At 52.8% G+C, this 18,064-nt stretch overlaps 1 protein-coding gene across 1 annotated transcript in view; it reads right to left on the bottom strand.

The window, feature by feature from the left end:
* Positions 1-750: 750 nt before the first annotated feature.
* Positions 751-18,064, bottom strand: part of RAI2 (retinoic acid induced 2) — a 59,769-nt gene continuing 42,455 nt past the window's right edge. Inside the window, exon 2 of the mRNA XM_082864699.1 lies at positions 751-2,607. Coding sequence (XP_082720825.1) covers positions 1,003-2,583 — 1,581 coding nt within the window. The 5' untranslated portion in view covers positions 2,584-2,607 and the 3' untranslated portion in view covers positions 751-1,002. The remainder of the gene's footprint in view (positions 2,608-18,064) is intronic.

Consider the following 18,064-nt stretch of genomic DNA (forward strand, 5'->3'; position numbering starts at 1 on the left):
TGGGTACTTGAAACTCACCTCCCCACCCCCTGCCTTTGCCACATTTCTACAAATGAAGAAAGGGGCCAGAAGGGGAAATGACTTGCTCAAGGTCATACATATTCCTAATCCTCCTTTTCTTTTTTTTTTTTTAAACATCTTTATTGGAGTATAATTGCTTTACAATGGTGTGTTAGTTGCTGCTGTATATAACAAAGTGAATCAGCTATACATATACATACATCCCCATATCCCCTCCCTTTTGCGCCTCCCTCCCACCCTCCCTGTCCCACCCCTCTAGGTGGACGGACACAAAGCGCCGAGGTGATCTCCCTGTGCTATGCGGCTGCTTCCCACTAGCTAGCTATTTTACATTTGGTCGTGTATATATATGTCCATGCCACGCTCTCATTTCGTCCCAGCTTACCCTTCCCCCTCCCCGTGTCCTCAAGTCCATTCTCTACGTCTGCATCTTTATTCCTGTCCTGCCCCTAATCCTCCTTTTCTGAGGACATAGGCCAATATGATTCTTCTTTGCCCAATATGCCCGAAGAGCTTCGGTCTCTAAACACGGATAGCTTGCAGTGCTTCACAAGCGACAGTTTTGGCCAAACCCTGCCAGTTCAGGAATGCAGATTTTATAAATGATAGAATACTGCAACCAGTTAGTGCAAACAAACATTTATTGTGAAATATTCATCCTACCCTTTATTAGGTATTACATCATCAAAGCACTTTGTGGCAATGAAAATAGCTTTTTTACCCCTCTGATTCACCCAATATTCCATTAAAGCTGCAAAAAAATGTGCAATCTGCTTGAAAAATAGGTTGCTCTTATTTACTCATTTGTGAAAAGTCAAAAATTAAAAAAGAAAATGAAACTTGCTTAGAGCCAATTTGCCTTCCCGCTTCCCAGCTACTCCCCAAAATAATTAACAAAGATAATTTGTTTTAAATGCCTTTTTATAAAACCAATGCACCTTTCCCCATATTATAATCATAAAAATTTTAGAAAGCCGTTATTTACTTCCTTGGAAAAAAGGTGGCCAGCCGTTGTTTTTTGATTGGGAGCATGTGTATTTCCTGGGAGTTCACTTTCTTTAACTTTATGCTCCGGTTTCTGACGGGTTTCCTAAGGGGCTCCGCGTTTCCCATGGACTCTTCTCCTGGGCTGTTGACGTCATAGCCCTGAAGCATGGAGTCTTCTCTTTTGAAGGAGAAGTTTTTGGTGGACACCCCCGAGAGGCCTTTGATCTTGCCACAGAAGATGGTAGGCACAGTGTCTTCCACGGAGACGATCACCTTGGCCGCCTGGGACTCGCTCACAATCTCAATGTTACTTTCAGCCTTGACCTCACTGCTGGGCTGGCTGGGCGGCTCGGCGGCGACGCTGCTGCCCATGTGACTATCCATCGCGGCTGAGGCCTCGTGGGGCGTGGCGGGGGCAAAGGGCACTTCCGTGCCACTGGGAAGTTTCTCCATCACAGTGTGACCTGGGCTGTCCGCTGACCCGCTGCTGTCATACAATGTCTCAGGGGGGGGCTCAGATTTCCGGTGGGCTGCCAGTGACAGGTCTAGGGCTGCATCTTCCTGGCACATCGGGGGACTGACTTCGCCAGCCTTGAGCCAGGGCACCGACTTCATGGAGAGATCCAGGGCCTCGTTCTCACTCCCCATCTTGATGACGGTGTGGCGGCCGAGCTGGAAGTACTCCCTCGGCGGGAGGAGGTCGAAGGGCTTCAGTTCCTCCTTCTGGAGAGGGGTCTGGGTGCCTTTAAACGGGTGTAGGCCGAAGGAAGATGGCGGCTTTCGGAAGCTGGGGCTGAACTTGGATTCAGAACTCTGAGGCACTGGGATGGGGATGGGAATGGGGACCGGCACAGGCAAGGGGACGATCACAGGGTAGGGAACCAAGAGGGTGGCTGGCGGGACCAGGGGGGACAAGGGGGAGTTAAAGGGCTGGGGGGGCACGGGGGCGTATCCCGGCGGAGGCTGACAGGGTGGAGGGCCGAGAGCGCCCTGCGAAGGAAACAAATTCTGGAGCACGGCTTCGAAGGGCAACGTGGGCTCCTGCGGCTGGCTGGGGATCCTGAGGTCCAGGAGCTGGGGCTGGGCCTCGGGGTCCTCGGCTCCCTGGAAGAGGTTGCTGTGGATGGCGCTGGAGGAGCACGGGGCCTCCTGTGGCAGGACCAGAGGGGAGTTGAGGTGCTGGAAGACGTGCTGCTCCAGCACCACCGGCAGCTGCACGGGGCCCTGTGTGGTCATGACGTAAGTGGCGTTGCCGTTAGGGTTGAGCTCCGGCGCGGGGCTGCCCTCCACCTGCATGTGAATGGGCATCACCACCGGGCTCTCCCCGAGGCACAGGGGCTGAAGCACGGTGGCCGCTACCTTCAGAGCCATGCCGCTCTGGGACTCAGCCGGGGGGTTCAGAATGGACGGGGCCGGCACGGTCACCAGGGCCTTCTTTACCAGGTCGGTGGAGTTGATGTTCCAGGCCTCAGTGGTGATCAGCTGGGCCATGCCGTTCTCCAGTCTGTTATTGGCCAAGGCAGGGGAGGAGTCGGTCATGTCCATGGAGAGGTTCTGGGACTGCAGATCGTCCATCACTCAGCTCTGATGCCACTCGGCCTGCAACACAGAACACACCATATGAATCTTCCTTCTGAGACTATAATTGCCTTGAGAGCTCTCTCTACATCTTTTAAAAGTTTCCACATCTTAGTTAACCGGGGAGCACACCCATCTCTCTGTGTATACATACATGTTACAGATATTTCCTAACATATACGAACACACCCATACGATCAGCTGTGCGTGGACAGCCCCAATTTAACAGACGATTAAACTACAAACACAGATGATGTAATGACTAAATAGCCAAGTGCGGTTAAACAGAGTATTGTGAGGCCGAATACTCCCTCAGCGTATATGTTTAGCCTGCGACAAACACAAAGTTTCACTCCACATTGTTCTATCGGACAGTTAAGATATGCGGGGATTGGACTTGTTCAAATTCAAATATGCAGCAAAGACTTACTTTCCTTTAAGAAAGAAAATAGAACCCTGTCACGTTAGAATATTGTATGAAATTGGAAGGGGGCCATCCCAGTTATGGAAAGCATTTAAAAAACTCTTTGTAGCAGCAATAATTCTTCCAAAAGAGGCTTGATGAGAGGAACAGCAGTGTATTTATACGAGGCTCATTACAGCTGCCTCCCTCCAACCAGTGACACCCCCTTTCCTCCAGTAATAGGAAAAGCCACTCCGAGGAGTGAAGACAGGATAACTTGCACGAATGCTCACTGGGTCCAGCGTCACTGTCCCCATTCCGTCTGTCTGACCTGTGACCTCTCTCTCCTAACTTCTAGCTGTCAAGAGGAACAGATGTTGACGAATCTAGGGCCGGGGAAACGGAACCCTTGTTGGAAACAAACATCCTCAGAGGTGAGATATACTTTCTTGATGTCCGCGGCACCACTGGCCACCTCCTGAGAAGCCAAAGAAGCCCAGCGCTGGTGCTTCCTGGAGGAAGCAGGGCTGCAGCTGCGATATGGCTCTCCATGGAAACGCGTCCATATTTAGCCTTGTTACCATGGAGAAGGCAGGCACCATGTCTAACTCGGGGATCTGTGCAGCCCTGGAGTCTGGTTGGGCTCAATAATAATTCAATAATCCTCAGTCTTGCTGGGCAGGCCTTGGGCAACTCCGATTCTTGACCTCACCTGTCTGAGCGGTCTAGACTTTCGTCCTGGGGTCAACTTGTCCTTCTCTCCTCACCCCGAAATTACCAACACAGCCTCCAAAACAAGAGAGGTGGCCCAGCACACCATGGGAATAGAAATGAACAAACGGGGCCTCACTACAGGAAGGCAGCTTTAAGAAATGAACAACTTTGTGATATTTCCAGACAATCACAACGTGTCAAGTGCACAGAACAAGGAGTTTCTCCGAAGCAGGAGGAGGGGAGGACAAGGGGAAGGATGCTGTGCAGAGAACCTTACGGAGAAGGAATGGTGAGTGGCGCCCTCGGCAGGGCACACTGCAGAGCCTGTGAGGAAGCCCGGCCCCAGGGAGCCTGAGGGGGGCTTGCCCCAGCTGAAGGGCCTGGATTTTCCTGACAGGAGTGCTCCCTGATTCAGCCCAGAAAATGCCGTGCCTCCAGTACACCATTCATTCATTCTTCCGTGCATTCATTCATCCACCCACCCAATCAATTTGCTGAGCGCCTACTGCCTGCCCAGCGCTTTGCTGGGGGCCGGAGATGCTGTCATGATCTTGGAGATGCTCCTGCTTTCATGGGGATTAGAGTCTACCGGGGGTGCACGCCGTTGATCGGACAGAGACTGGCTAGCATGAGAAGGCGGCAGCGTGAAGCCAGGAGGGGCATCAGCCTCGGCAGGACAGAGCTCTGTCGGCCACTCACGGACAGCCCTTCGAAGGCCTCCTCCAGAAGGGCCACCCTGTCCCTCACAGTGGCCAGAGCTCAGGGCGGAGTGGCAGAAGGCCGAAGGGAAGCTTGGGCGGGGCTGGTGCGGACAAGGACAGCAGCGGTCAGAGGAGGTACCGCGGCCACCCGTCGGCCCGTGTTTCCCGCGGCCTTGGGACTACCCGGCTGTGAGGCTACACCTTCTCGGCGCCTCCCCGACCGGCTCCCGGCACATACCTTCGGCTCCGGCGGCGGCTCTCATCTCTCCCCGCGCAGCCTCACTCGTCTCCCGGCCTGGCCCTGGCCCTAGGACTGCTAAACCTCCAGAACCTTCCCGCTCAGAGTACGAGGCCGTCCTGCCAGAGGTGAGGGTGCCGCCCACAGGGGGCGCTCAGTGCCTTTAAACTCTCGCCATCAAGCCCCTTGCCGGGGCCTCAAGCCTCTGGGGACGGGACGGGCCGGGCCAGGATGCAGGTGGCGGTGTGCGGCATCTCGGGGGCCGAGGGCGGGGCTGCCACCCCTGCCTCCTCCCACGTGACAGCTTTGCACCTGCCTGATGACTGAGCCAAGCAGGCCCGGGGAGCAGCCGCAGTCGCTCACCTAGAGGCCTGCTGAGACGATGCCCGCCGCTCCCCACCGCGGACTGAGCACCCGCTCCGCGACGCGTACCACGCGGGGCCCAGGACTACACTGCCTTCGTCAAGCACCCTCCCGCCTCCCGGGGGGCTCTTCCCCTCTTCTGCCCCGCTCCTCCTCCCCTCATTCACCCTGACAGCACGGCCCCCGACTCTGGGTCAGCAGCTGGGGGGCCGGAGCGGCTGTCACTGTGGTAGGAGCCAGTGCTGGAAGCCCCAGGGATGCCCTGAGGAAAACAACCAGCTCCTGAGATGAGGGTTCACAGCGCAAGTCTGTGTCCCTGAGGACAAGCCAGAAGCCAGATGCCGACTGGAGAGGTCGTGTCACAGAAACCCCGTAATGCTCATGCTGAGAGAGTGCCGTTTCTTCAGAGGTGGCTGGGAGCCTTTTGTTTGGGTTTTTCAAAATATTAAATGGATTTAAATGAGATCGGCCATCATTCTGCTTGCACCCATTACCCCCGGGGGTACGGGGCGGGGCGTAAAGGGAGGGGAAGTGGGCGATCTGGATCCCCGGGTGCTGGAGACCCTCGCTCTCTTGGCCTGTGCCCCCCAGGATGGAGACCTACGTGCCCCCCAGATGGAGACCCTGCGGAGAAGCCTCAGGGCACAGAGCAGCTGGGGAGGTGAGGAAGGACTGTCTGGGGCAGTAATTGGGCTCAGAGACCTGTGGGGTCACAAAATTGCCACCCGAACCCCTTGTCTAACTATCACGAAGATCTAAGGATACCAGAGGCACGATGTCCCCAGGATCTGCCCCTCAGCTTGGAGTCCTCTCGGGCCTTGACCTTCACCCAGCCAACTCCTGCTCACCTGTCACACGCTGGACTCTCATCCTCTGAGATCTCCCCCAACCCCACTGAGCTCCCACAGGACCCCAACTTACCTTGGCAAGTCCTGAACCTCCCCCTCATACTGGCATTGCCAGTATGAGAAACAACTTTCTCACCGGCTCATCTTTATAACCGTAGCTGGTGAATCCTTTCAGAAAGGACGGCATGAATGAGTATCTAGGCCTTTCGCAGCCTGGCGTTCTCATAACCAGCGTCTTGTCACATTTATAGAATCATGGCATATCAAGACTGGCAGGGACATTAAAGCTTACATCTCTGTCCTCTTCCCGATCTTTTTTACAGATGAGGAAACCGTGACCCAGAAAGGCTAAATAAAACTCGCCAGAGGCCAGTTATCACAGAGGTCACCCTGCTCTTGGTGTGGAGAGAGCAGAGGGTCAGGCCCACGGGTGCCACGGAGGGGAACATGGCAGTCACCCACCTTCACCAGCCAGGGGGAGACTCCAATGACGAGATAGTAGATGCGAAAGCACTTTGTGGACAGTGAAGAGTCTGACACGGTGACCTGTGAATGGATTCATCCTAGGGTCCCGTGTTTCTCTGACACACACAGACAAAGAAAACCAAAGCAAAGCGACACGTGTGCCATTTTCCTGATAAGGAGTTACATTCGTGAAGAAGCCAACCTGGGGCCCAACTCCCAGGCGGTAGGTCAGTGACCCGCCCCACATCTGCACCCCACTGGGCGCCCTGCAAGCCAAGCCTGCCTCTCAGGCCTCCTGCCTCCAGAGCATCGCACAAAGGACTCAATTTACCTTACAGGCTTCCGTACAGGTTGACATTTTTTTGACAAGGATTCATTTATAGCTTAATTTCAAAAGTGAAAACAGTTGACCACTCAGATAATTTAGACTACTCTCTAGGTCGTAGAGTCCATCTATTTCCCTGTTGTGGGCATTTAACACCTAATCTCTCTCTCCCTCTCTCTCTCTCCCTACACACACACACACACACACACACACACACACACACACACACACACACTCACACACTCAACCTAATACCCTCAGCTACATCCTAAATGATCCCATGGGGACCCCCTGAGGAGCCTGCACCGACTCCAACTGAAGGAAGTTCAGAATGTGACTGTGAACCCCACTCTAACCCAGGACAGGATCCCCGAGACCGCCTCACGCAGAGCTTGATTCCTGAGCTGGGAATTTGGACAAAAGCCCTGTGGGCATGCCAGGAGCCCTATATCACCTTCTAGAGAGGGGCCTGATTTTGTACCGTGAATTGAGAGCATTTTCACCACAGAAACAACTATCAAGACGACCGCAAGGCCCCTGGTCTGCAGCACGAAGCGCCCCTGAGGAAATGCTTGAGGACTGGGTTCCTAGGTCTGGTGGGCAGGGTCACCTCGTGGTAACGCAAGCCAGGGGCCACTGGCTGCCTGGGAGCCCTGTGAGGACCCTGGGGCCACTGGAGTGAGGTCACGTGGAAGTGAGCTCAGCGTCACGGGAAGCAGTCTTAGTGATCTGGGCACATTCCACCTCCAGGACCTGGATGATCTAGGGCGGGCCATTCTGGAGTCCCCTGGTCCCGATCCTGGGGACACCCCCTTCAGCCTGAACAGCCTGCAGATGTGACCTGCCCTCCTCTTCCCCTGAAGTCAGCCTCACCTAGATATTTTATCAAGATAAATTTCTTCCTTTAAGACATTCATTTTCAGGACTTCCCTGGTGGCGCAGTGGTTAAGAATCCGCCTGCCAACGCAGCAGACACGCGTTCGAGCCCTGGTCTGGGAAGACCCCACATGCCACGGGGCAACTAAGCCCGTGCGCCACAACTACTGAGCCTGTGAGCCATAACTACTGAGCCCGTGAGCCACAACTACTGAGCCCGTGAGCCCTAACTACTGAGCCCTCGTGCCTAGAGACCGTGCTCCACAACTACTGAGCCTGCGCTCTAGAGCCCGCGAGCCACAACTCCTGAGCCCACGAGCCATAACTACCGAAGCCCGTGTGCCTAGAGCCCGAGCTCCGCAACGAGAGAAGCCACCGCAATGAGAAGCCCGCGCACCGCAACAAAGAGCAGCCCCCGCTCGCCGCAACTGGAGAAAGCCCACGCGCAGCAACGAAGACCCAACGCAGCCAAAAATAAATAAATAAAAATAAATAAATTTATTTTAAAAAAGACATTCATTTTCTAAAAATATATCCCGATACTACGTGTTTTCCAACTGTAAAATATCAACAGCTTTGGTCTTTATGGAGCCTGTGGGCAGCCATCATTTTTTCAGGTCAGAATTGGGTCGTCCATGTCCGTGGAGCAGCAGCACTACCTGAGAGCCTGCTAAAAATGCAGAGTCTCGAGCCCCACCCCAGACCACCCGAATCAGCACCTGCATCTCCACAAGCTCCCGGGATGATCTGCGTGCACGTTCACATCTGACAGGTGCTGGCTTAGCTCCGGTTCTCAACTTGGCTACACGTTAGAATCACCCGGAAGCTTTAAAAAATACTGATGCCTGGGTCCCACCACCAAGACTCTGACTTCATTGGTCTGGGGTACAGCCGGGGCATTGGGGTTGTGAAAAATAGCCCAGGTGACTCTACTGTGCGGTCAGAATGGCCTTAATCCAAAGGCCAGAGAACAAGGCACCTGGTCAGCCAACCTTCTTCTTACTGGCTGATCTTGCTTCTTACTTCACAGAAAAGACTAAAGCCATCAAGTCCGGAATTCCCTCAACTTCCACCCTGGCTGTCACAGAGTCTTCCCACGTGCCCCCGCCCCCGGGAAAAAGTGAGGTGTCACTCCTTCTTGCAAGGCTGACTTCCCAGAGACCTCTGTAAGTATCCTCCCCCTCCCAACTACACCTTATTCTAAATCTGCTTCTTGCTTTCGATCCAGCACTTAAACCTACAGCCTCAATGATCAACCTAATGGTGTATAAAAGTCACCAGCCACTTACTATGAGTGAAATGAGCAAAGCATGACTCGCATCCTTTAATACAACGTAGATATGGTCTCACCATTCAGGACCTGATATGCACTAAATATCTAAGAAGTAATTCCAACTGGGTAAAAAATGGTTTTGCTCTCCCCATAGGGCGTAATGATTGTCAATTACTTGCCCCAGTGATTAAATTTTCTGAGCTTCAGACATCAGCACAGGGCGTTTCTACTGAAGCTGTGAACATAATTATCACATGAATGGATTCCCAAATTGGCTACCATACGGCGGCCAGTACACGAAATAGTCACCTGGCTTCCAGCCGATTGCCTTTTAAACTCAGAGATCTCCACGGCCCTCCGAAAGGACTAGGACAACCCAAGCTAGCTTTGGGAACGAGTCCCCAACACGTTGCTTCATTTATTAAAACGGTGGTGGCCATGCAGCTCGTGACGAGTCTCACCTTCGTGAAGGCGGGCAGCGGCCGTGGGGAGTTCTGCCAGAGAGGACTGAGTGCAAATCTTAGCTGTGATGTGATGTGATATTGGTGAAAGATGGGAGCTGTGAGACAGTCGGGCAGGAGGAAGCCGCGAGCCCGAGCACAGTAGACTGGCCACTGACACCAGGGCACTCCCAGGCCTTCCGGGGAGCAGGGTAGAGTCGTCATAAAACTTATTTATGTCCATTTTACCATCCCATCCTTTTTATTCCCATTTTTCTATTTTATGGCAAATGTAATAAATAAATACAGGAAGACATATATAATTTAACCATGTGTATGTGCTGAGGGGGTGTTCAATTCTTTCTTTTGTTTCCGATAGGAGGGCAAGCATGAAAAAGGTGGAACTCGGCAGGAGAGACAGAGCTTCCAAGGCCCAGCGAGACTTCCAAGGGTCCCCCCCCTGCCTGAACGAGTCTTGGGGTCACTGGCCCAGGCCACCCCTCACATTCTGCAGAGCAGGAAGCTGAGGTTCACTGGTTGAGTGAGGCTCAGAGGTTGTAGCGTGCAAGACTCAGACCTGTGCTCCTTCAAAAGCAGTCCCTCAGCCATTGCCTTGGGTTCAAATTTCACTTGAGTCAAAGGGGTCCGTCCCCTGCTACGTCTGTATCCCTTACCCAGAGTCCAACACCACAGTATGTGGGATGGTCTGATTCAACCATCAGACTGTCAAATAGAGTTTGATGGGTGAGGAGCTTGATAAAAAAAGATGAAATACACCCTCGAGTGCATGGTATCTAATGGATAAGAAATTGAAATAGAAGTAAAAGATGAGATTCAAGACACACACACACACACACACACACACACACACACGAGCTCTTTGTGACTGGGGTAAAGTCATTTTGTGTCCCTGGGACTCAGTTTCCTCTTCTGTAACGTGGGGTACTGCCCCCCTCTCATGGTGGGGTGGAAAGTTAACTCAGGCCTCCCACGAGTGAGTGGTGTCTGCGGGAAGGAGTCAAACCCGGCCCTCTAGGAATTGCTGCGGGTCCTGAGGGATGGGGACGTGTGGGAATTCAAGACACTTGGATGGAAGAGGGAAAGGGCACAAGGGGGTGGGGGAAGGGCAGAATGGGGGCGGGTCTTTCTGGGCTACGCCCATGACCCCCGAGAAGACGCCATTCCCTATCCTCCCAACTCCAAAGCCCACAGCGTGGGTGAGGGGAGCAGCTTGGAGGGAGGGACCAGGAATGGTGAAGAGGGAAAGGTTAGAGAAAGGAGGCAGGCTCTTTTGGGAGTTCTGGTTCATCTTTAAACCAGGCCAGGGGAGAAGAGAAGGCCAAAAGGAGGGCAGAAGGTAAGAAGACCCTTCGGCTCCAGTCAGAGCATGGTTCGTCTCTCTTGGGACTCCTCTTCCAGAGCAGGGCAGGGTCTGTGGGGTGAAGACATCACAGCGCTGTCGGGAACCCACGATGTGCCAAACATCCCTACGACGTGGTAGGATTCCACCAGAGCACAGGAGGGATCTGGGGGGTCTGGCTGTGGAGGGTGCCACGCAGTGGCCCTGGTTCCTTTCTCACCCAGGAAGAGACTGTCAGATGTCTTTGCATTTCCAATCTCATTTTAGACTCCCAAGTACCTCCAGCCTGCCCACAGAGGACCTATGGCGGCCCTCGGGCTGCAGGCCTGGGTGCGGGGCCGGAATAGAGAACTAGGTTCACGTCCACTCATGTATGTATTCTTTCAAAAACTACCTGAGTGCCTTCACTGCGTGCCAGGCGTGCATCTCCTAGCCCTCCACCCTGATGCTGTTTTCTCCACAGGCTCATTGCCTTCTCTCTCAGCTCAATTCCCCAAGGATTCACCAACTGATACTCTCCCAGGGCGATCTGCTTCTAACAGGGCTCCCTCAAGGTGCACAGTTCTTGCAGAGGTAAAGGAGTAAGTCTCTAAAAGGATGCCAGTCCCTAGACAGCAATGGGAAGAGATGTAAGCGCGGGGACCCCTCTAAGGTAGAGGAGAAATGCTTACTGTTCAGGGAGGGTTGACCCTGAAACTAAGAGAAAAGAAGCACCCTCCTCAAGTCTTGGTGAGCCCAGGGGAAGGGGAGAGACACAGATCAGAATCACCAGAGAAAATCATAAAGAACTGCTGCTGGTGGCAGGGGACACCCACCTGGATGTGGGCTGTGAGAGCCCAGGAGTGTCCACCCCTGCACTCGGCCAAGGTCCCAGAGCCTTAAGCTGGACACACAGCACCCGAACACCCTCAGGTGCCGGTGCCGGAGTGGCCATCTCGGGCAGGAGCACAGGTCATGTTCAAGATCTCTGGCCAGAGTCTATCATCTTAAAAAGCTATGGTGTTTGGAGATTTTTCTGGCAATAAAGAAACCTCTTAAATAAGGAACAAAGAGGGAAAAAAACCTGCTCCTGGAAGAGAAAATACTTCTAATTAGATTGAGATACAAAGGTTAAATTTTTGTTCTGGGAAAAAGGACTGTTTATAATCCCGTGTCATTAGCAGGACATTTTCCAGAGACTAGTGTGCCAGAAATAGACCCTCCGAGGGGTCACTGGAAGGAAGGGGTGCAGATCTGCGAGGTGCAGAGGACTGGAGTTCCGATTTTCCCTTTATCCTAACGCACATGAGCCGCTCACCAACTCTCGGCGTGAAAACTGTGCCAGCCTCACCTGGGCACTGGCCCCTGCCCCCCACTCCCGAGAGGGGTCAGAAGTACAAGCTTCGAACTCAGACAGGCCTAGGTTCAAATTTCAGCTCTGCCTAACTTTGCTACCTGTGTGACCTTGGGCAAGTTAGTTCTAATCCTCAGTTTCCCTCTGTGCAAAATGGAGGTTAAAAAAGACCTGGGGTGGGGGGAAGAGCTGGACTGTTGTAAGGATGAAAGGAAATAATCAGTGTCAAGTAGCTGGCACAGGGCCTGGCACTTAGAAAGTTCCCAATAAAACATGGCTAGGGCTTCCCTGGTGGCGCAGTGGTTAAGAATCCACCTGCCGATGCAGGGGACACGGGTTCGAGCCCTGGGCCGGGAAGATGCCACATGCCGCGGAGCAACTGAGCCTGTGCGCCACAACTACCGAGCCTGTGCTCTAGAGCCCACGAGCCACAACTACTGAGGCCGCACATCTAGAGCCCGTGCTCCGCAACAAGAGAAGCCACCGCAATGAGAAGCCCGCGCACCGCAGCTAGAGAAAGCCTGCGCGCAGCAACGAAGACCCAAGGCAGCCAAAAAAAAAAAAAAAGTTGGTGATAATGTTGAAAATAACATGGCTAACATCATCGTCACCACTACTGTCACCATCGTCATCACCACTGTCACTGTCTTCAGCTTCATCATCATCAGTCTCACTGTCATAGCCATCACATCAGCACCATCATTACTGTCACCTTGTCACTAGCATCACTGTCATCATTATCAGATCCACTGCCTATATTTCCTCTCCGCGTCTCAAGTAGCATTACAAACGCTCCCAATGGGTTTGTACATTCAGTTTCTGAGTTAAAACCCTGTTTGTTCAGAGGTTCGTTTTAAAATCCGCTGCTAGGAACTGGGAAGGCATTTACCATAGAATTAATATTACATCTGATGGTGAGGTTTCCACAAAAACTCGCTTAACCCCCAGCATAGCTGAAATACTGAACATTTGCGGTGAAAATAGAAAACAACACTGTTGCCCTACAGGAAATGAAAGACAATGGGAAAACAATTCAATAAATACAAAAATCTACTTCTCATTCAGGCTGGGAGGCTGGGGGAGAAAGAAGAGGTGGCCAGAGCCTTTTGTATCTGGAATATGGACTCATGAGCATTTGTAAAGTTCCAAAGTTACAGCTGATTGGCTGTGATGCGTCATTTCACTTCAGATCCTACAGTTTTCTTTCTCCGTGACAGAAGGGCCTAAATAGCTCTCTCCTCTCCTGCCTAGCTGCAAGATTAGGGGCATTTTCTCAAAAACAAGGGAGGGGTGGAAGAGGAGAGGAATGGGTAAGGACAAGAGGGAGAGAGAAAGCAGAAGAATTTTCTGAGATAACTGGGCAAGAGTTGAAGGAAAGAAGGTTGCTCAGCTGGAAGAGAGAAAACCCAGAAACTGAGGAAAGCGGTGAGAAAAGCGCTGAATGACCTTTATTCAGCTGCCCAAAAGGGATCGCTGTTGAGCTACAACCACTCGGTTGCTGTGCAGGGTGGTGGAGGGAGAGGCGGGAGCGGAGCTTCCCAGCAGAAGGAGGGAAAATAGGAAATTGTTCACCAGCACTAGAGGTACGCGAGAAAGGTGATCCGAATTCGGGGAAAGCTTCTCCCATGCTTTTAAAACCACCAAGCACATTCACTTACGACTTGACTTGGCAGTCGTAGAAAACGACATAGGTTAGTCTTCTTTTGGTGCCTGACCTTTGTCTTTGCTTACCTCTCAGCCCCTCCTTGGGCAGTCAGAATTGGGTTTCCTCTATCAGAATTGGGTGTTCCAGAATGGAGCTGATAAACTCATTCTCAATGAGGTCTATGACTAATAGGTTCAAGAATTATGTTTCCTTTATTGGTATAATAAACTGAATTCAGTCAGTGATAATGTTATGGACGAAGAAATGAAATCCTAACTGAGCGATTTCAGATACCAACCAAAGGGAGGAATCTTACTTATCTTGAAATCCCTCCACAGAGACGGGAGCCTACAGCTACGACCAAGTTTGCTCCATTAAAAGGCACTTGACATGCAAAAAGGGGATGGGACATGGCCTCAACCTTTAAGCCTTCAGAGCTTACAGAGGAAGTGAATGCGAGTCAATTCTTCATTCCTTCCTAGACTCAATCAACAAACACTTGCTGTTCACATACCAGGAACCACATGAGTATGTGGCTCCCAGGTCCAGAGGTTTTAGCAATATCTGGAACTGTCTTCACAGGGCCCTGTTACTGAACTGGCTACCTCCTCCAGCTCTGGTCTCTGTCTCACCAGGTTTCTCTGCAGAGGTCAGGGGTCTCAAAGGACTGCACCCCCATGCACACATGCTACTGCAATGTCACAGCCACGGTGGAAGCCTAACGACCACCAACTGTGGCAGACACGGTAAGCGGCGGCGGGGGGGGGGGGGGGAAGCTGTTGGGTTTTGATGATCCCAACTGGCTCCTTAGCTTAGTTTGGGCTCCTCCACAGACTGGCTTGACTGCAAGAAGTTTCTTTGGCAGAAGATCTAGAAAACACCAGCAGAGAAGTGAAGCAGTGAGACTGGGAAAGGAAAGAAGCCAACTTATCAAGTTAGTTACCACCGCGGGCAACTGGGGCTCAGCTGCACAGGTAACACTGGGAGACAGTGGAGGACACCTGCCTGGGCGGTGGGGCACTTATTCACCAAGCCCCAACCACCAGACGTCAAGGGCTGCTCCTGGCGGTGTGTTAATTCCTTGGCACTCCAGCCAGCCCAGCACGCGGGCCTAGGGCACTCCTGAGACTAAGGGAAAAAAGCCTGAGGGAAAACCACAGGTATTTCAGTGAGCAGCCTTTGGAGTACAGGGGTCACTCTGAGAGGGCATGGGGACAGGATGTCAACCATGTCTGCTACACCAGCCATGCCCTGGAAAGTTCTAGTGCTTATTATGTGACGACTCAAATGTCACCAACTCAGGCCACCACGACCAGGTGTTTCCCCAACTGCTGGCGCTTTCTATGACCCCTGTGAAGAAGACACTCTGTTATGGTAACAATCTCCAAGCCACAGAGGGATCTGCTAGAAGTGTGCCTTGAGATCTCATAAAGAGTCAGGCACATGACGAGGCCAGAGACAGCTCCCTTTCCAAAAGCAAAATGTTCCAGAGATGCTCAGCTTGGCTAATGTGCTCCTTCGCTAGAATATAATTTGGGCCCTCAAGAAGGTTCTTTTAATCATATTTGTGCTGGCTGGAATGCAAGATGTTCCTGGGATGAGTCATAGAGGGAGTTTCTCTTCTAGTGATCTTGTGTTCCAACTCGGGGCCCAAAAAACAATAAATAAACAAATATCACTTCACTTCATCAGCTGCACACCGCCTCAAAATAATAATATAGCAACCTCGACCCGAGAAGTACACAGACAATGCAGGAAGAGGGCGGAGAGTGCTCGTCTTTTCAACAGGGAGCCTTCTTTCTGGAATTCTGTTTTGTCAGAAGCACCCCTCTGCCCGGAGACAAGCTCTCTCAAGAACAGAACAAGACACTGCAGAATCTTTGGGTTGGTGAGTCTTTGGAAATTCTAGAAATGCACTATATTTATCTTAAAGCAAGTATCGTGGTTGCAGCTAATATAGCATAAACAATGCAAGGGTGCTGTATGGGGAGGAGAAGCTGCAGTGTAACATCTGGCTAGTCGACGATGAAGATTATAGCTGTTATTTCCTATTTTCTTCCAGGGAAGAGTTCTGGAACGTGTGTTCACACATACACACATGCATACACCCCACGGTGGGCAAGCAGATTCGAATGAGTCCGCCTGTCGTCCCTCTAACACTCAAGGTGGTCCCCAAACCAGGATCTATGCTAATTCTCCTTTGTCCTCACCTGCTCCACCCCTGAGTTCCAGTCACTCAACCTTTACTCCCAGAAGTGACAATGTGAACCGGGTCTTGCCACGGGGCAGGATTTCAGTAGAGGAGATGGTGGAATGAGCGGGGCAGGCGGTCCAGAAGCAGGAGGAAAGGCACCAGAGGAAAGGTGTGGAGCCTGGGGCCCGGGCCTGGGGAGGGCCTGAGGGAGAGACAGGGTGCTGTGAACATGAGAGGCGGGTCTGGCTCCTCCAAAGGGGGTTAAAAGTTGCCCTTCGGAAATGAACCCATGCGCCAAAGGATTGCTGACTCAACCAACACAATTTTGATGTTTCCACAGGCCCTGCTGAACAGAAGGTCATGATTCAGTCATGAGACCATTAGATAGGGAGGAAAAGAGTGAGTAGATTAATTTGCGGGACTTGGCTAGCTCTCCCACCCCCCCCCCCCACACACACACTCACACTCACAAGATGAGAATAATAAGCTATTTACTAAGCATTCGCTTATTATGTGCCAGGTGCCCTGCTAGGCATTTCACATTCATTTTCTCGTCCGCTTTCTCGGCAGCCCCAGCACATCAGTACCACCTTGGTTTGAATTGGTTTGTTCCCTTTTCTTTTTCCCCCACAAACTGAGCTGTGAAGCCCCAGGGAATGGTTGTTCCGATGGGAGGAAGGGACAGAGCTTTCCAAGAATGTGAAGGACACATTGCAGGGAAGGTAGGTCTGGGGGATGGGAGAGGGGAGGAGAGGGCCCCATGTGGGGGGGCTGCTGAGGGTGGCGAAGGGGGAGTGTCTTCTTGCCTCTGACCAGAGCTTAGAACTCCCGGGCCTGCTTCTGCCCCTGCAGCAGGCCTCAACCTGAGCTCCCCGCTCCACCACTGCCCCTGCACCAGCTACCCCTGGCCCCTGAAGGACAGCTCTCTCTTCCCAAACCTCAACAAATCCCAGGTAAGGGTTCACTCCCACCCTTCCCAGAAAAGGATGTCATCTGCGGCCAACTGGCCAGCTGTTCGCCATACCCCTCTCTTCATCTGCCTGGACTACGCTTCCCAGCCTCCTTGGTCGTTTGGTGTGGCCACGCACCTGAGTTCTAGCAAACAGAATGTGGGTGGAAGTGATGTACGGCACTTCCAGGACTGGCTCCTACAAACCTTCCATACACGATGCTCCAACCTCTTTCTCCTCCCCTCAGCTTGATGCACAGGGACCTCCTGGAAGCCACCTGATGGAGACAGTGGAGCCACAAGATGGAATCTGCACACCCGACTCACGGCTCGGTGGAGGGCGACCGGCCATTGGGAACACCCACTTTGGGCTTTATGTGAGGAAGGAACAAACTTCTGCTGCACTTGAGCCGCAATACACATTCGACGTGTTCAGCACAGCAGCTAGCGTCACCTTACCCGACACTGCGCTTCCCGGGACGGCTCTGTACACAGCGGGTGCTGGGGGCAGGCAGACTTGCAGCCTCCGAGCAACTCGAGCCCCACTGGCTGCAAACCAGAACGGCAGGAGCCGCCCAAGTGCTCAGAGCCCAGTTCGGAGCCTCCACGTGCAAACTTTCCTGCACTGAAAGCACTGACTCCCGGGGCTGTTCTTCCTGACTTCAATCGATTTATGAACGTGGGTTCGGGACCATTCTTTGCTTGGTTCCTGCGTAAGTCTCCACTGAAAGGGTCCATTTCCTTGGCATTCACAGAGCCGGTGGGGTCGGGAGAGGCCAGGGGGAGTGGAGCTGCCATCAGAGAGCACAGAAGGCCAGACTTTTAGCATCCTTCCGCCTGGAGACCCCCAGGGGCCCACCCGTGCGAGTGGGTAGGGGTGTGGGAGGGAGAAGCAGCGGGGCCCTGGCTCAACGCAGACACACAGACCCAGGAAGCTGGCGGGCCCGGCATTTGGCCAGAGGAAGCTGCTAGGACCATAACACCCTTCTCTCTTTGTACCCTTTGATGCTTTGCTGGTTTGAAGAGCAGGGAGGCCTGGGACTTCTGCCCTTTCCCCAGCCACATGGGATTCTTTATAGGAAAGGTCCCTGTGGATCCTCCTTTCGGGCGGGTCCACCATCCACGCTTCAAGGGGCTCGGCCAGCTTGCCCTTGGTGCCCTACGTCATTGATTGTCCAGGCAGAGGCTGCCCTTTCGAAAGTACCCTCCCCTCCACCAAACACTGCTGTTTCACTACGCGCAAGCTCTCGTGTGATGTTTGACATTACTGCCCTCTTTCTGGGTTTCTCTCCAAAGTACGCATCCGTCTAAAGCCTCTGGGACATTGCCACACTGGAGCAAACTTTCTACA

The sequence above is a fragment of the Leucopleurus acutus genome (genome assembly GCF_964270905.1).
Source record: "Leucopleurus acutus genome assembly, chromosome: X".
Classification (NCBI taxonomy): domain Eukaryota; kingdom Metazoa; phylum Chordata; class Mammalia; order Artiodactyla; family Delphinidae; genus Leucopleurus; species Leucopleurus acutus.